This window comes from Musca domestica, unplaced genomic scaffold (genome assembly GCF_030504385.1).
Source record: "Musca domestica strain aabys unplaced genomic scaffold, Musca_domestica.polishedcontigs.V.1.1 6, whole genome shotgun sequence".
In the NCBI taxonomy this organism is placed as follows: domain Eukaryota; kingdom Metazoa; phylum Arthropoda; class Insecta; order Diptera; family Muscidae; genus Musca; species Musca domestica.
Window position 1 is genome coordinate 2,334,464 of NW_026712363.1, and position 20,280 is coordinate 2,354,743.

Genomic DNA, 20,280 nt, shown 5'->3' on the forward strand with positions numbered 1-20,280 from the left:
TGGACGAATTCTTACCTATGGGGCCCGTCAAGATCCATCCGAAGACTGTCTCTTGGGCCAGAAGGGAGCCGCATATACCTGATCTTGAATTAGAAAGCATTAGGGCTGGCAGCACATCGCTGCCAAAAAGTAGGTCAACTTGTGAGCTCTTGTAGAAGTTAGGGTCAGCCAATGAAATATTTGGAAGATCTTTGAACGAAGCAGTCGGAATAGAATGACTTGGCAGATTCCCCGAAAGTTTAGGAATTACGAAGGCAGTAATTGTTAATTCAAAGTTGTGGTCAAATTGCGAAGAAAGAATGAAAGAGCACTGTTTACGTACGCTGGCAGAATTAGAATCATTCAAACCTGAAATTTGAGCTCTCGTGCGCTTATGAGGCAATTTAAGTTTATTAAACAATGATTCTGAAATAAAAGTTCCCTCGGAACCAGAATCGAAGAGCGCCCGAGCCGAATATGTCACACCATTATGAACAATTTGTACCATCGCCGTACCTAGCAATACCCCCTGAACACTAGCAGAAAAATAATTTTGTACAGTCCCCACTCCGCTACTAGTGGACTGTAATCCGGAATGTGAAAATGGAGCGGAGCTGGGATTGAGGTTTGAATTTGGAGCAGGGCTAGATGTAGATGGTGCTGAGGAGGAAGAAGAATGAACAGAGTTTCTATGCAGAAGAGTATTATGGCGCTTATTGCATGTATAGCAACTATGTTTGCTAGGACAATTTTTCACGGAATGCGTTTTTGAAAAGCAGTTGAGACACAGTCCTTGCCGTTTGATCTCAGAAATGCGCGCATCATAATTCATTTTTAAAAACTTCGGACATTTGCGAATTATGTGAGCCTCGTTTGGACACAACGGACATTTGGGATCAGAGACCTTACTTTGGAACGAACTAAACTTTTTGGAAGCTTTGGACTTTATATCGGACGAACCTTCCTTTTGGCTTGAACCTGAAACACCTTTTCGCATCTCTGAAACAGACTCTAGAGTGCGATATCTATTTGTTAGGAATGTGTCCAATTCCGCCCACCGTGGAATACTGGACTTGTCCGAGAGGGTATGCTCCCAAAGAGTAAGTGTGGAATCAGGTAGACGATTAGAACAGAGATAGACAAAAATGGGATTCCAGCTAGCCACGTCAATATCGTAGGTCTCGAGAACAGAGATGCATGAATTAATGTCTCTTTGGAGGCGTTTTAAACTCTGAGCAGATTCAGAAGGAACGGAAGAAAGGTTGAATAAAACTTTAAGCTGGCCATTTACGAGAATTCGCTTATTTTCGTAGCGATCGCACAGGCTGGACCACGCTTGGCTGAAACCACTATTAGTAAGAGGACTCTTCTGAACTATCTCTTTTGCTTCGCCTTTGGTCTTGTGAACTAAATGAAATAATTTCTCAACTGGACTGAGGCGAGGATTTTTTATGTACACAGCCGTAAACATGTCTCGGAATGTGGGCCATGACATATAATCCCCGGAGAAGACCTCTGTATCACATGGCGGTAAATTGAAAGAATATCCTGCGTTCACCTGCTCAGGATTGGATGTAGGAACTGGACTGGGAGCCACGGGAGACTCCTTTGGAATTGAAGCCGATTGTAGTTCCTCGGATATCTGAGACAACTGGGATATACACTTACAGTAAGTTAGGTACGTCGTCTTATACTTAGCCCGAATTGTCTCTAGTTCAGAAGCTGTGTCTTCATCACCCGACTCTTCGTCTCCATTGCCCTCGGATTCACGATCTCGGATGTATATATCATACTCGGACTTAATTTTGACCCATATGGACTTTATTTCTTCAATGTGGACATTGACAGAATGAATGGAGTTGACTGGAAGGAGATTATCACTAATATCCGAGTCAAATCCTACGATGGTATCGGCAAGACGAATGAATGAGTCGAGAGACATTTTGGAATAAGTTACTTAGAATCAGAAAAGGAAGAAAATTTTTGAAATGAACAATTGCGAATCAAATAGAAAAATCAAAATCGCAAACCCGAATTAAATAAATTGAAACGTTTCTGGAAATATCAAATTTATTATCAAAAAAAAACCAAAAACAAACCTCGAAAAATGTTCAAAAACGATAGAATGAAGCGAAAAACGTAATTTTAGGGTTAAATCCTCTAAATTATTCAACGACTGGTATTCAAAAAAAAAGAGGAAATTGTTTATTAATATTTACTTTCAACAGATATATTTATTTCCAAGAAATATATATATAGAAAAAATATTTATTATGATAAAAAAAAATATATATATACTTGAAATTTAATTATTATTTTTCTAAAAATTAATATAATTATTTTCGCAAGAAATATTTAAAAACGAATTATTATTGATGAAGAAAGAAAAATAAAAATATTCAATGAATGGAACCGGTTACTAGTCGGTTCAACGGATACGAAAAACGAATTGGAGACCCCTATATTTAGTTCAATACTAAGAAGTACTAAAGGTCGATTTTCGAATTGGTGAACCCTATACACATATGGATGAGATGTGATAAGTAAAGCGAGAGAAACAATAACAACAACCACACACTGCAATATCGTCAAACAAACATACAACGAAAGCGAGAAAAAATTAATTGTTGTTGTCACTTGTTGATCGAGAAAAAAAATCACAAATACCAAAACAGCGCAAACTTTAGATTGAGTAGCTATGATCGAACGAATATTCAAGTGGATGCAAAAACACTTGAAAACAATAAAGCTCTTTTGCGAAATTTTAAGAGAAATTAATTTTTGAGTTAAATCACTGCACAATCGGAGTTTGCACTGTTCTCTTAAGATATTAAAAATCGAAAATGATTTACACTCTTCCACCGAAAACGCGTATTGAACGAAATGATGTTTTGCCGACGGCAAATGCACTTTTTATTTTCAGAAAAATTTGCACTTTTATAGTAAAAGAACGAAGGCACAAACTTACCTTAATGTTGAAGAAAAAGAAAAATAATTTAAGTTTTTAATCCAAACTGGAACAGAACGCTTTCGGTTTAAGCTAAAATCCGGTTCGTGGAGGACCAAATGAAAATACCAGGGATTCGTCGGTAATTTTCCTGTAGAAAATGAAGGCGCGCTTAGAAACCGAACCAAAGAAATATTGGTGGAAAAACAATATTTCTCCCAGATGGATTTCAGGATGTATAGGAAAAAAAAAGAATGGAATAAAAACACAAAAGGATTAGAGTTTTGAATTAAACAATAGAAATATCCTTTATTGAAAGAAAATTTTAGTTTTTTTTTTTGAAACGAATTCTTACCGCTTGTAACAATGGTTGAATTGAAAGTAAGTAAAAGGAGAAAAAGAAAAAGTCCGTGAAAGCACAGACGACATGTTTCGAAAATGAAAGCAGAACGCATACATATACGGATAAGTAAGCGGCAATGTCAAAGTGTTTGTGAGGAAAATCACTGAAAAAGAATCAGGAAAACCTGAGATGCCAGAAGTTAGGATATTTTCCTTTCACCCACGGTATTGACATTAACAAACATGATATAATGTTAAGTACTGTACAGTAAGTGTACGTTAATTTTGAAACTCATATTACAAACCACATAATACTTGCATTATATGCAAAAGTATTAGGAGGAGAACTAATTTTTTTAAGGACGAATGTCCTTGGCATGGTACGTGCCAATATTTGTGGTATCAGCATCCTGCAATATATAGTAATTACTGCCTACTTTTTCTTTAACAATTGCCTTGATGAAAAGAGGCGCTAATTTCGCGTTGAATTTCTTTTCATGCGAACTCTGCGCAAAATTCCTACGAAAAACAACTTGGCCCACCTTATAAATTATCGGTCTCGACCTCAGGTTATACTGATGACGATTAGACTCATAGGCTTCAGTTAAGCGGGCTTTTAAATTTTTCCTCAGTATTTGTAGTTCATCATCTCTATGCATTTGGACATGGGGTTCATTCAAAGCTCCAAGATTTCTTAAAAGTTTGTATGAACTACCGTGGGTAACCATATTTAAACCGAAAACGGCCTGGTATGGCGAACATTTAATCGTTTGGTGGTACGTATTTCGCAAGGAACAACTTATGGCGCTAAGGTGTTGATTCCACATAGTATGGTCTTTTTTCAGGTAACTACGGATACCAGCTATTATAGAGCGATTAACCCTTTCTGAGGCATTTGCTTGCGGAGAGTACAATGCTGTGTAGGTATGAGAAATGCCAAAAGATGTAAGAAAGGCGTTAAATTCGTTGGCCTTGAACTGCGAACCATTGTCGCTAACTATCGACTCAGGCACTCCAAATATATAGAAAATATTTGTTTTCAAAAAATCCATAATGGAAGCAGAAGTAAATTTCCTAAGCGGGCATAACCAATGGAATTTGGTCAAATGATCCAACACAATAAGTAAGCCGATATAACCTTGTGTGCTACGAGGATATGGTCCTAGCAAGTCAATATACATTCGTTGGAAAGGCCTTGAAATGTCTGTTTGTTGACCCATATTGGGCTTCATTATAAAATTTGGAGCTTCTGAAGTCTTGCAAATCTCACAAGAGCCAATGTAGCTACGAACGTCATGAACTAGTCCTGGCCAGTAAAAATTCCTACGAATCAGTTCTATGGTTTTTCCTGTACCACAATGAGCTGATAATGGCGAATTATGAGCACGGGTTATAACATTTTGTCGTAATTTCTCTGGAACCCAGAGTTTCCAACAATATACTTCATGCTCAGGGTCCCCGTCATATGGATCAGTTCTTATATAAACGAACTAGTCTACAATCTTGATATCCGGATACTGAGATAGGTTTTTATTTATTTTATCCTTTAACATGATATAATCTTCATCATTGAAATGGGACGACTCTAAATCGATCTCGGGTTGAAGGCACTCAATTTCAGATATTTCTCCAAAGGGTATTCTTGAAAGGGCGTCGGGCACGACGTTTTCTTTGCCTTTTCTGTGCCGGATAGAAAATTTGAAGCCTTGAAGCTTAAACACCCATCTGGCTAAACGTCCATTTAAATCTGGTTGCTTCATCAGCCATAACAGCGAAGAATGGTCGGTGATGACCTCGAATTCTTGTAGCTCGAGATAGCAGCGAAATTTTTTTATAGCTTCGACTGCTGCCAAGCATTCGCGCTCAGTTACACTATAATTTCGCTGAGCGGTATTCAGTTTGCGCGACATGAATGCAATTGGCTTTTCATTTCCTTCCTCATCTAACTGTATCAGAACTGCACCGATGCCGAAATCGCTGGCATCGCAGTGTAAATAAAATTTTTGCGAAAAATTAGGGTTGGAGAGGATAGGAGCAGACGTAAGGAGCTTTTTGAGATTGTCAAATGCTGCCTGCGCTTCATCTGTCCAGCGAAATTTCTTTTTGGTCGACAAGACTTCAGTAATGGGGAAGACAATAGATGAAAAATTGGCTACAAATCTTCTGTACCATCCGGCAAGGCCGAGGAATCCTCTCACCTGCTTAATATTTTTCGGTACAGGCCATGACAATATCGAATCGATTTTCTGGGGATCGGTCTTAATACCACCGTCGCCGATTATGTAGCCTAAATAATTAACTTCAGTTACGCAGAAGTGTGATTTGGCCACATTTAAGGTTAGATTGGCTTTCCGAAATTGGTCAGCAAGTCTTACGAGAATGGCCAAATGCGTGGGAAAGTCTTCCGAAACTACGACCAAATCATCTAAATAGCCGAATACACAATTTCGTAAGTCTGGAGGAATAAGCTCATCTACCAAACGACACATTGTGGCAGGAGCGTTGCAGAGGCCAAAAGGCATGACAACGAAATGGTAGAGAGGCCTACCGGGCACAGTAAAAGCTGTTAATGCTTTCGACTCCTCCGTGAGCCCAATTTGCCAATAAGCATCTTTCAAGTCAAGCTTCGAAATGATGTTAGCTTTTGGAAGTCGAGAAAATATTCCCTCGATACTCGGCAAGGGGTAAGCATCTTTTCGTGTGACCTGATTGAGCCTACGTGCATCAAGGCACAATCGAACCATATTGGGTTTTAAAACTAGCCGCATTGGCGAGCTCCAGGCCGAAGTTGAGGGTTCGATTACTCCCAAAGCCAGCATTCGGTCTATTTCCTGGTACATTAATTTTTCCACGGCGGGTGACACAGGATAGTGCCGCTGTTTTACGGGAGGAGCTCCATCAACATCGATATGATGACGTATTAAGGGTGTTCGACCTAAGCCTTGTTTGTCACAATTGGGGAATAGATCAATTACAATAGCTAGCTGTTGACGTTGTGATGGGGAAAGTGGGTAATCATGAGAATTGGATATTTTGGGAACAGATAGGTTTGACTCTGACATTTCGGATACGATTTTAGATGAATCTTCATTGGACGAAGAAAAGACTATACTGCCAAATAAATCAGGAGCTAATTGGAAAGATTTCCAAAAGTCCAGTCCCAATATGAGTCTTTGTGAAATCGATGGTACTATTAATAGTCTCATTTTATGCGTAGAATTTTTAAACTCAACTGGAACTTCTAAATAACCGGTTACCCTTTGAATATTACCGTCAGCAGTTTTGACGCTAGTCTTCAATGGAAAAAATTCTCTAAAACTATCAAAATTTGTGTTGGCGAGATCTGCCCCAATACAAGAAACATTTGCTCCTGTGTCGAGCAATCCTAACTCGCTAAAAGTTAAAAATTTTACTGAAGCATAAAAACGTTTGTCTTCGGCATTATTGACAATAGACGAAATGCAAAATTTTGAGATGAACCTTCTTTGTTTGTAATAACGCCGCAACCTTAAAGTTGATCGTTTTGGTTTTCTGTTGGAAATTGGAAAATCTTCAAAAATTTCCTTTCGCTTGGCCAAATATTGCTCCCATCTCTGATGGTATGGTAAAATAGGGTATAAAACTGGTGTGTCTGAATTTTGAGTAAGTTTATTAGAAGTTTGTCGGTGCAGAACTTTAAATGTGTTTTCTTTATCCAGGCAGTCAGGTCTAGAACAGTCTTCTAATGAACCCGGAGTATGATTCTGCTCTGGAATTGGGTCTTTTGTTAGTTTTTTGACTTGGCTATTTTTTTTAAGGAACACTTGGAGCACTGCGGTTTATAAGTATTTTTGGCTCCACAACCATAACAAAATACTTTCCTTTCTTCTTCACAATCTTCCCAAAAGTGTCCAAACACATCGCAATTCCAGCACTTTACCTGTCTAGGAGGCTGTTGAATCGCATCTATAGATAATTGCGGAGTAACTTCTTCATGTTCGGAATCAGCGTCGCTAGGGAAATGTATTTCAGCCACACGACGATTACATTGAGGCTTTAACGACATAGTTTTTCGGAAATAATCTTCTCCAAGTAGGGATTCTCTCATTTGCACTAACTTGCGCAAATGAGCAATAGAAAAAATGGGTACGTAAAGAAGCTCGTGCCTAATTTCAGGACGCAAGTTTCGAGTCAAAATTTCAATCAATTCTTGTTCGGGCATTGGGGAATCAAGCCTGTCTAACAAAGAGGATACCGCTTCATAAAAAGTTTCAAAGTTCTCATTTGATTTCATTTTTCGGGCTCTTATTTCCTCCTTTATGTCGAAGGACGATCGAAATTCTTTATATTGGTATTTAATAGCGAGACAAAAGGGTTCCCATTCGATGTGGTCTACCTGTTTGTGGTAGCGCCAAAACCAATCTTGGGCTTTCCCAGACAGCAATAAAGGTAAGTTATTGCAGAGTTGTGAGAAGTCATTATTTAAGTTTTCTCTGGTCAGTGTACGAACTCTGTACAAGAATTCATCTACACTTATTCCAGTGGAAGAACCATCAAATCTGATATGCCAATCTCGAATAATTGAGGTGACTTTATCAGGTCTAATCTGTTGGGTATCTAAAAAGTTGGGCGATCTACACTCTTGTGAATGAGAAGGTCTGACTGTATCAACCGGTGGTTGATTGTTTGTGGTTGGTGGTGGAGGAATTGTGGTATTATTTATGATGGAATTTGAAGGTTGATTGCTGTTGTTTCTTTGAATGGGTTGCTGAACTGATGTGTTGAGATTTAAAGACAAATGTGTGGTCGTAGGCAACAGGTTTAAATTCTTGAAAATTTTAGTCATTGTGTTTTCAATTATTTCTCCTAATTGAGTATAATCTATTGCAGGTTGAATTGTGTTTGGAATTGCATTCCTATTGCTATAGTTGGCGGGTGAGTCTTGTACATTGTCTGCAGAAATGTCTACATTAGAATCAGCTAACGAATTAGCAAAACGCTCTTGAAAAAGGTTTCGACAATAGCTTCTTGTATTGTGTTGTTTTGCTCTGGCTCCACGGCCTCTAGATTTATTATAAGAGTTACCTTTGTCTATGGGTACATTTTTCTTTAAATCTGCAAGAGAGCAGGGCCTTTTACAAGTTGGGCATTCTGCGGATTCAGCCAAATAGCCTTCTAAACATATACGATGGAATGTGTGGTTACATTCTAAAATGTTTATGGTATCTTGATCGGATAGTATTTGCTCGTCGCAAACTACACAATGGTTTTCGGATATGGAGTCGGAAATTGATGCAGTAGCACCTAATGCCTGTATTGGAGTTCTCTCCATAATTTAAAATTCAATGTTATTTTAATATAATATTCAATAATAATTTCGAAACAAAAATATTTAATTTTCATAAAAAGTACTTCTTACATATCACGGTGTAATGCAAAAAGGACTTAAGTATTAATGTATTTTGATTGAAGACACTAAATTGGTCTATTGAATGGATATTCAAGTAATAATCAGTCTAAACAAATCATCCTCTTCTTCACCTATATACTACCTCATAATGGACAAAATATGCAATCAGCAAATCTTTTGTAAATCCTACTATAAGGCAGGAGGAAGGTAGTCCAGTTCTGAAAGACTATAACATAGAATCCCAATAACAATGAAATCCAATGAATTAAACAGATTCAGTGAACTGCATAGAAGGAATTGCAAAAATTAATTAGGTTGATTTGTTCGGGTTTACAACTCAAACAATTCAAATTTCCAAACATAATTCTGCAATTATCTATACAAAAGATTCAAAACAACTGTTCAAAGCATAATCATTCATTGTTTTGTATGAAACGTACAATTTAATGGATTAATGTGTGAGGTTAAGAAGATCAAAACTTTAAACAGTAAAAAATCTCCTGGGCCCCACGTTGGGCGCCAATTTCTGTAATGGACCACTTGAATTGGTATATAAAGAAAATAAAACCAACCGATTTTATTGGGAAAGAGGAGTGGGCGGGAGCCATGCAAGTGCTAGCTAACAGTCGGGGTTGGGGTGGATCTTACTCTCTCAATTCCCTTTAACATTTTGTTTGGTCCACACTAGAAATAAATTTATTTTAGACTCCCTGATCTTAAAGAAGGAATATGAACTATGAATTGACTCTAATCAAATGCTGACAAAGAATACCCCATTTTGGTCAATAATGCTGAAATTATACGAATCTTAATCAAAATACATATTTGGATCTCCTGATGGAGTGGAGTCCTGTGCCGCAGCCCTCCCAACCAATGATTTTAACGAGGCACATTATCTTAGTTAAAATCCCTAAAGTAGTTATTTAAGTCACTTTCCGATTACACCTTGTAAGAAAATTTTAATCAGTTTATTCACTCATTTTTGTAAACTTCAAAAAACAAAAATTATTAGCAAACATAATAATTATTATATAAGAGCTTCAAATTAGCACATAAAAACTTAATTCAAGATACAAAATTACTCTGTATGCCTATCGTAGGGCTATCGTTAAATCTATTCTTTAACATAATTATGATGATGATAATGTAAGACACATTATAAGAAGGAACAGAAAGAACAAAAAAAAACAATTCTTCCGAATCTCTTATAGGAATTGAATGCAGTAAATAATAAAAGCAAGCGACATATCAAATGTAATGATGATGATGTTGTTGTTTTTTTTTTCTTTTGTTCTTTCTTTGGCGAAGTAACAAGCAATGCAAAAGATCGATGTTATTTTGTTTTGATTAATTTACTCACCAAACAAAAACACCGCTGGTAGAGGCCTCTTCCATTATGGTTGTTGGTAGTTCTTTGTTGTTGCTATGCTGCGATGAAGATCAATGTTTACTTTTGCTTTGCCTACATACCGAAGTTCAATCTAACAACGTGATTATCATCTCCATGTAATTAATGATATATGGGTAACTCCATACGTATTTTTTTAACTTAATAGTAGGTATTATTTTATAAATATTAGGTTATTGTAGGAAGTGATGATGAAACAGAACTGGCAGGCGTATTTAATTCAGGCTGGGTTAAAAGTTGCGTTGAAACTTTCAGAATTTTATGGCAACGGTAGAAAATAAATTATAAAATTTTCAGCTTCTTAAGACGTAATTGACTGAATAAGCAGACTCCAATATGAAATTGTGGAAATACAATATCCACTGACCCGACTTGACGTAATTGGAAGTTTTTGTACCAAATTTCGGGAAGATTTACAAAACCACAATTTCCAAGCTGTTTGTCTTGGCAGTTTTAGATATAACGTCAGGTAGCCAAACAGACTGCTATTTAATTCTGTATTTGGAAATCGAACTTGTCCTGGATTTGTAGAATAGCGTTTAAGTGGTGGCTCCTCAGAGCCCCCAACACGGTATAAAAGGTTTTATAACCTGTGAGGATAAAATTGAAAAAATTAGACAAATCCGCGGAACCCATTTCTGTTTTAGATTACCTTTAAAATAATGGATAGCGGTATTGTTTCCCGTGATATAGAGAATGGTTATCCTCTGGCAGGAGTAACACAAAAAAATCACGTGGGCCGCGTGGCGAATATGGGGTACCTTTTCTGTTAATAAAATATTTCACTTAAATTGAACACTGTATCAGAAAAAATAAAATATTTACCTCTCGATATTTTGTGTTTTTTTAGGGTGAGGAACTGTGAAGAAAACTTCAGCAATTGAACGAATCAATTTTACAAAATATTAAAAAACTTAACAGGTTGGAAACTTTTAATTTTCACAATATGTTTTATAGTTCTTTGCTGGTTGGTGGATCGATAGAAAAGAATGATGAAGACGATTAGCTGGTCTAAGTAAACCTCATGCAAGGGCAAGTTGAAACAAGAGAGAGAATGCAGTGTAGTGTTTAATAATCACTGCCTTATTGATTGACGTACGTTGTTTAACATGATATAATGTTAAGTACTGTACAGTAAGTGTACGTTAATTTTGAAACTCATATTACAGGTTATCTTACTTGGGCTATTATAAACAATTAATGTATACTTTTTTCAATATGTGACTTATTATTTAGATTTTTGACTCTCGAATTAAAATCTATGCTTTAAAAGAATTATTTATTTACACCAAAATTTGTGCCACTTATGTGAGCCAGATGTGTGAATTATTATACTTTAAAAACAACCAAAATCTACGGGCAAAGAAATGCATTTCCGGTAGCTAACTTCGTCAACCAATGCAACGCTTAGCGTGAGTAGACAAAAGTAAATTAAATTTATTAAGTAAGCAAATTAATTTTAGAATTCAATTCTCACTTAAAAATTGTAACGTAGTCTTAAGTCACTCTTTAATCAGCAGCCAAACAATAAAGTCGGTTCAAATAAAATATTCGTCTTTTGTTTCGGCAACAGTGAAACTTTTGATAAATTTGACAAAAGTAACTTCAATTTTGACAGTTGAAATTTACACGATTGGGAGGAGTCCGCGGTCCTTTTCGATAAAGTATCGCGTAAGGATCAAGTTGATCTTATTTTTAAGACCTCTACGAGCAAATCAGTGCGTAAATATTATTATAATATTAAAAACAAAATACTAAGAAAATAAATAAAAACTTATACTGAATTGTGAAAAAAACAAGTGCAATTATTAACATTTTGTTGAACACAAATCGTGTTTTTAAAAAGAAAACATTATACTAAAAGGTAATAAAACCGAGTGAAATTATTAACATTGCGTTAAAGGCAAAACTTTTTTCAAAAAAAAAAAAAAAAAATTATGTTAAAAAGGTGAACAAACCAAGTGAATTATTAATATTCTCTTGAAGACAATAGGTTTATCATACGAATTACAATCAAAAAAATACAGAAAATAAAAACAGAAAAAATCTCAAAATTGACTTAATTTATAAATTAACAAGAAAAAACAAAATACAAAAAGTGTTGGAAAAAATTTAATATTTTCTCAAATAAATTTAAAAAAAAAATAGTTCTATAAAACAAAGAACTTGCTAGTGCTGATTGTGAATTTTACAAAATACTGAAATATTTAAGAACCACCACACAACTCAAACTTCGCAATATTGAAAGATGACATCTTTACACCTGCTAATACTATTGTAAGTTTTTTTTATATTTATGATAAATTACAAATGGACATAATATAATCGTATAAAACATACGAAATTTTTGTAAACTATATTACAAAAGAATCATTATATACTTAAATACAATTTCATTCCCCTTGTTAAAAAGAAACATAATTTGTTTGAAGGTTTAAAAAAAATACAAAAGTTAAATTTAAAAATAAAAAATTCTTAAATTGCATCTGAATAGACTTATCTTTTAAATAAAATGGCGAATCCCAACAACCTAGTCCGTCCACCCATTCTAAATGCACCTATCCCAAATCCTTCCCATCCCCGAAACCAATGTAACAGACCTGAACCAGGACAGATAAACTTAACAGACCTTAGGAATATTATATTAGAAATTATTAATAGTTAATAGTTACCTCACGTACTACAAGCTACATTAAATCCGAACGCTATTCAGACAAACGCGGTAGATCAATCTATTGACGCGTAACACGTAGGTAGTATGGGTGACCTAGATAAAATCCCCGATGTTGCCAAATGTCTAAGGGAATTTTCAGCGAAACCAGGAGAGGTTAACTTTGGAGAAAGAGCGTGGAAACAAGTATACATGAAAATCTGAAAAGTACTCCAAAATATTACGGTATTTTCAACATAATTAGAAATAAAATTTTAGGTAATGCGAACAGCGTTGGTGTCGTACAACACTCATCTAGATTGGCCAGCAATTTTCAAGTGCCTTACCCTACATTACGCCGACAAACGTGATGTATTCACATTAGAATACCACATGACATGTCTAATTCAAGCGAACTCCACAGTTCAAGAATTTAATCAGGCAGTTTATTCAAACCTATCCTTGATACTGAACAAACTTTGCTAGGAATGAGAGAACCAGCGGATTTACCACAGTCTCTTCATTTATGTCTTAAACTAGAAAACCAGAAACTTCGTACTAATCATGCCCAAAACCAAAATTTTCAGACAATTAAAAAAAGCTATTATCAAACATCTCCTACCCCGAAATATAATTTTCAAAAGAACATACACCAGTTCAATCCAAGCATAGCCTACATACCTAACCCACAGAATCTTCCTAAAATGAACACTAACCATAATATCGGTATACCAAGTTTCGACCACTCGAAGCACGCCCACCCACAACCAACAGCACCAAAACTAGCGGAACCAATGGATGTTGATCGCCGTATCGGATCACAACAAATCAATTATGCAAATACTCCTCAACATCAACTTTTAGGTAAGAGACAACCCAATCCACCGATACCAATCAAACAATTTGACGCAGGTGATGATATTTATGCAAAAATCCGTAAGCGTTTAGGGACTAAATTGTCTCCGAGATATAAAAAAAAAATAGTAAAAGAAAATAACTCTACCACAATTATTACAGAATCAGGAAATGTAGTACATAAGAACAGCATTAAGGACTGAGACCATCTTTATATTTTTTTTTTACAGAACCCTAACATTTCTGTGCACCTCTTCAGAAAATAACTTATATTTTTTTTTAACTTCACACAGTCATAACTTGTACCTATTCACAATGGACTTGCAAAAATACATGCTGGAACATTTAAATTATTCACATCATAGACAGATACAGGAACCTCGTTAATGGCATAACACAAACCATACCTAAAACCAATCCTTTTTTTCTCACTCCTAGCACATGACGATATACAAATACACGATATCCTTGAAACCATAGAACCAATAGAAACATACAGAAGGTAAAGAGCCATTAATATGATATGCAGCAGCTTGGAAATATATCGCGGGAGCATGCAAATAAAACTCAGATTTACAAAAGAAGAACTAACTAATATTACATTTGCAATACAATGGGCAAGCAAAATATTACAAATTCCTTTTTGTTAAATAAAAAGAAATTAAAAATGCACTAGAAAAAAATAAAGATGGTAATATTATTGTAACATCAATAGAAGAAGCCCTACAATTTGCAAAAATTAATGTATTGTATTGTATAGAAAAAAAACCTTTTATATATTATTGTAATTCCTCTAACTAGCAAAGACAACTTCCAAAATTTTTTAATCAGACCTGTTAAAAGAAATAATAGAATCTTAAGCACTAAATTTAATGAAATTATAAAAAATAATAATTGTATATATGGCGTAAAAAGCAAATGCGAAATAACTAAAAATGTAAAATTTTTTCAAAGTGATCAATTTGTAAACATATCCAACGATACTTGCATCCCAACATTACTACACGGATTGGATTCATCTTGTCCAATTACTCACGGGTATCATACTTCTCAAATAGAAAATATTTCACCCGGTATTATTCTTCTTAATGATTTTAGTAGAACAGTAAATAACAAAACTTTAAACGGAACATTTTTAATAGAATTCCAAAATGTAACGCTACGTATTAATGACAAATTGTATAAACAATTAGAAGATCCATTTCAAAAAATTAGTCCTCCAGCAATACAACAAGCACCTGTCGAAGATGAATTCATAAGTATTTTATCCTTGGAAATGTTAAACTATTTGCATATTAACAGTAAACATACGATAGCGGGTTATTTGACCCCATTTTGAACGTTTGCATTGAAAATGCACGCATAATTTTATTGCGTTTGCACATTTGACTTCATGACTTTTTTTAAGTAATTAATGTACAGTTGTTGTTTTGTCTTGTTTATTCTGAGTAATCTCTCTTGTATACCAATATCTACCACAACGGGTCATTTGACCCGGAGAGAATTTTTTGGTTTATGAGATGATCGAGTCATATTTGTAGTCAGTAAGTTGCACATTCTTCCAAACACTGTTGCGTAGAGGAGTTCAAAAAAAAAAATAGCTCCGAATAATTTCAAGAAAATATCAAATTTTAGATTGAAAATAGCTTTTTAGTGTAAGAAAAAGTGTCAAAAATTGAAAGTCTTGGTAAGTACCTAGCTTATATTTTATTTTGATAGCTATAGTAATACAGGTTATTTTTTACCCAGAAAAATGTCGAAGCAAACAAGACAGTACAAGTTCTTAGAACATATAAATAATATTGGCGAAGAATTTTCAGAAATAAGTGAAGATGAATTTTCTGAAAATGAAGATGTATTGGTTGAAAATAAAAATGAGTTTGATTCAACAGATACTGACGATGAAGAGGAAAATATTGTGAATGTATGTAGTGGCCGAAAAAGAATAAGATTACTCTCAAGTTCAGAAGAAAGTGAAGGAGAAATAAACGAAAAAAATGTTGCGAATGATGGATCTGTTTGGCAACAAATGCAAGTAGGTGGCACACCTGGAAGAGCACCACTTCATAACATTTTCAGGCAAGAAGTAGGCCCAACAGGATATGCAAAACGTCATATAATGAAAGGTAAAGTTAGTACTGCATTTTCATTGATAATTGACCACTGTATTATGAACCATATAAGAACATGCACAATAGAAGAAGCAAAGAGAGTGTTAGCTTCTGATTGGAGTTTATCTAAAAAAATAGATGCATTTATTGCAATTTTATATGCTCGAGCTGCATATGGAGCAAATAATTTGAATATTTCCTTTTTGTGGAATAAAATATGGGGGCCTAAATTTTTTTCTGAAACTATGAGCAGAAATAATTTTACCGAAATTCTTAGATTTATTCGTTTTGATAAAAAAAAGTCAGTGGAGCCAACGTTTGAAAACAGATAAATTCGCATTGGTATCTGTAATTTGGAATATTTTCATTGAGAACAGCCAAACTGTTACAGACCGGGTGAAAATATTACCATAGACGAACAGCTATTTCCGACTAAAGTACGATGTAGATTTACGCAATACATGCCTAACAAGCCGGATAAATTTGGAATCAAATTTTGGTCAGCATCGGACGTCGATATCAAATACGTCATAAATGCACTTCCATATCTTGGAAAAGATGAATATAGGCCCTCTTCAGTACCACTCTCTGAATATGCTGTACTCAAACTCATTGAACCATTTACGGGTTGCGGAAGAACTGTGACCACAGACAACTTCTTCACAAGCAAATACCTAGCAACACAACTTCTGGCCAAAAAAACTACGTTAGTTGGAACTATTCGGTCAACTAAAAGAGAATTACCACTAATTGCGAAGCAAAAGAAAGATAATATAGAACGATTTTCATCGAAAATGTTTACAACAGATAATTGTACTCTTACAATCTATAAAAGTAAGCCAACAAAAAAGGTACTTTTACTTAGTTCTAAACATAAATTCGTTAAACTAGAAATGACCGATCAAATGGCGAGGAAATTTACTACAAATGGCGAGGAAATTTACTGGCATAAATGCCTGGATTTTGTACAAGCAAACGAAAATATCGCGCGACAAGATTTCGAAAAGATTGGCGCCGATTTTCGAAAAGTCCGTGAACAACCAAAACAAGAAACAAATACGAAAGGATCGTTGCCGAAGTCTACTTGCAGATGCTTATAAACGTCAAATAGGATACTGTAAAGAAAATAAAACCAACCAGATTTGCGCTAAATGTAAAAAAATATGTTTGCGGAAATTGTACAATGGACACAATTATATGTAAACAACTAAAAAAGCAGTAAGTTCGGCCGGGCCGAACTTTGAATACCCTCCACCATTTGGAACGAATTAGAAAATTGTCAAAAAAAAAAAAAAATAAAATACATTAAAAATTCTTTTAAAATCTTTAAAATATCTAATATAGGAAGGTGCCGATATGGGGGATATACGATATTGTGGACCTATAAAGACAAATCTATGTCTGTCTATCTATGGATTTTCAGACTACTCCGATGAAAAATGTGGGTAAAATCATTAAAATACCGAATATCGGGGGGTACCGTTATATGGGCACTATACGATATGGTGGACCTATATAGATAATTCTCTGCCGAGGTATAAATTACCCACAAGGAACTCCTTGTGTGGATTTTCAGACAATTCCGATGAAAAATGTGGGTAAAATCATTAAAATACCGAATATCGGTGGGTACCGTTATATGGGGGATATACGATATCATGGACCTGTGTAGACAATTCTCTCTCAGGGGGTAAAGTACTCACAAGGAACTACTTGTGTGGATTTTAAGTCAATTCCATTGTAAAATGTGGCTAAAATCATGGACCTATATAGATAATTCTCTGCCGAGGTATAAAGTACCCACAAGGAACTACTTGTGTGGATTTTCAGACAATTCCATTGAAAAATGTGGCTAAAATCATCAAAATACCGAATATCGGGGGTACCGTTATGTGGGGGCTATACGATATCGTGGACCGATAAAGATACCTTAAATGACTTATATATATATATATATATATATATATATATATATATATATATATATATATATATATATATATTAAATCTGGTAGTACCCTTATCCGTTATGACCCATATCTTAACCTGCAAAAGTCATTTAAGGTATCTTGAAAGTTTAGGAAGAATTTCTGAAAGGATAGAAATCCCTTTCTTACTAAATGCCCAATTCGTTCTACTTTTTTTGCGACCTTTATATTCGGTATTTCTCTGATTGCAGTCCCAATGAGAGTTGCATTTAAAGTCCTCATTGGACAGATTATTGCCACATGAAAGAAGTAGCTCCACGTTTTGAAATGAGCTCATAACGCTTTGTCGGTCAATTTTGTTTGTTTTAATTTGTTCGCATCTTCCAACTAAAGCACGACAGAAAAGCAAATCTTCAACTTGTTCGCTGATTTTTTACAGCAATTGTTCAAAGGTCCTTACGAAGTTTGTCAATAGAATGTACTATAATTTTGAAATTACATTCCATTGAAAATTTTTTCTCGATTTTTTCCCGATTTTAGAATTTTTCCAAAGAGGTAGTCTCTTTTTTGTTAGCGATTTCGAAAAAGTAATTATCTTTTAGCTGTAGTGTGACCGCTTTAAATTATTTCGACATCATCTATCATCATCGATTTGAAAACCCTTTTGTACACAATAAAATATTGATTTTTTTATTTATTGCTTATCCTCTTCTGAAATTATTTTATTCGTATAGTTTCACTTACTCAATAATTACATAAAATCTATAACTACCAGTTTTTTCCATTGCCGCTTCTAACTCCCCAAAAGACCACACATAATATTAGAATTAAAAAAAAACACTACAAATGTACATTCGAAAATAGTAACTGAAAATGAAAAAAATCATGCAAAATAAAACATTACGATTGTACATTTCAAATGTCAAAATGAAAACGTTCAAATTTCACATTCTTGCGCGATTTATATTTTATATATATAGATAAAAGAAAGTGTTGTTAGTTACAAAGCTTATAACTCAAGAACCACTGATCTGATTTTAACGATTCAGACAAATTCGGAATTGTCTCTTGGCAGAAAAGGATAAAATCCAAAAAAAAAAAAAAAAACGCGAAAAATTTGAAATTTTAACATTTTCATTACGAATATCATTTCAGAAGATGATTAGCTATGAACGAAAAACAATATTTTACCATGTGCAAATAGTTTTTTTCCATATAATTAACTTCATTTAATTGACTTAATTCCTTGAAAACTGAAATTGCAGGCGGGTTACATTGAAAAATTTAATTAATTTAAAAATGAAATAAGTGCGAAATACGATGCTAATTGGCAATCTTTCACGCCTAAAATTGACATCTACATTTCAACTCTAGGGCCTACATCGTGTTTCAGCTGGAAGATGCGAATACATTTAAACAAGCAAAAATGACAGACAAAGCTTTATGGGGATCATTTTAAAATGTAGACCTACTTCTTTTATATGACAACGATCCTTCTAATGACAACTCAAAATGAAAATTAATTGGGAGTGCAATCAGTGAAATACCAACAGCTTTGTGTAATATGTGTCTTCTGGTTCTACAATAGGTGGACATTAACTTAAGGAGGTATTAACGGTCGACGAAAACGCTAAGTCTAATATTTTACCTTTAAAATAACAAATATTATTTAATTGAGATAGGGCTTGGTCAAAAATAGTTTGCCAACATTTTTCCATATCATTAGACAATACTGTTGACGAAACTGGTACATAATATGCCGTATCATCATCTAGGATCCACAACGCATTTGAAGTTACAATCGCTAAGACAAATTATTTCAGAATTTCACGTGTGATTACGTGGGTCTTTTTGATTAAGAAACAATTCTTTAAATAAATGTTTGAATCAGAATTTGGTGGAATAAGCGAACATGTTACATAAATAGTATGGTTAATATAAGCTAATTTCAAACATAAATTCAACATTTTGACTATCGGTAATCATAACACGCTTAAAGAAATATAATTGTGAACTGCTATGAACACTCCTTCAACAACTTTATTTAATCTATCGTTTTTAAAAATTTGGTTTTGATCGGATAAGATTTCATTATCTCGGATATCCGGTTTTAGCCAAGTTTCTGAAAAAGCGAGTATCTTAAAATCAGTTTAGTTTTTAGTCTTTTAACATTTTGGTAAGACAAAAATATACATTTATTTATTTATTTTTATACCCTCCACCATACTATGGAGGGTATATTAATTTTGTCATTCCGTTTGTAACTCCTCGAAATACTCATGTCAGACCCAACAAAGTATACATATTCTTGATCAGCGTAAAATTCTAAGACGATTTAGCCATGTCCGTCTGTCTGTCTGTCTGTCCGTCTGTCTGTCTGTTGTAATCACGCTATCTTTCGAACAAATTGAGATAGAAGGCAAAAATTTTGCACACATGTTTATTTTTCCAGTAGGCAGGTTAAGTTCGTAAATGGGCCATGTAGGTCCATGTTATCATATAGCCCCCATATAACGGTACATCCCGATATTCGGTATTTTGATGATGTTAGCGACATTATTTACGGGGATCATTTCAAATTTGGTATTTGAAATTCGTAATGGATACTACATCCTAAGTCAAAAAATGAGTCATGTAGGTCCACGTCTTCATATAGCCCCCATATAACGGT

At 34.6% G+C, this 20,280-nt stretch overlaps 2 protein-coding genes across 6 annotated transcripts in view; one reads left to right on the forward strand and one right to left on the reverse strand.

The window, feature by feature from the left end:
* LOC101889441 (limbic system-associated membrane protein) overlaps positions 1–20,280 on the forward strand; it is a 324,341-nt gene that overhangs the window by 55,215 nt on the left and 248,846 nt on the right. Inside the window, exon 1 of one of the 5 annotated variants that reach the window (XM_059129059.1) lies at positions 12,018–12,342. The exons of the other annotated variants lie outside the window; for them this stretch is intronic. The gene's annotated coding sequence lies outside the window, so the exon portion shown is untranslated. Of the gene's footprint in view, positions 1–12,017; positions 12,343–20,280 lie in introns of those variants that run through there. 5 annotated transcript variants of the gene reach the window in all.
* Positions 3,625–3,996, reverse strand: LOC131805714 (uncharacterized). The gene has a single exon (XM_059129258.1). It carries the CDS (start codon positions 3,994–3,996, stop codon positions 3,625–3,627), a length of 372 nt encoding a protein of 123 aa, XP_058985241.1.

What these genes read in the sequence shown, in the direction of transcription:
- LOC131805714 (XM_059129258.1), bottom strand. Translation starts at nt 3,996, where the DNA reads ATGGTTACCCACGGTAGTTCATACAAACTTTTAAGAAATCTTGGAGCT.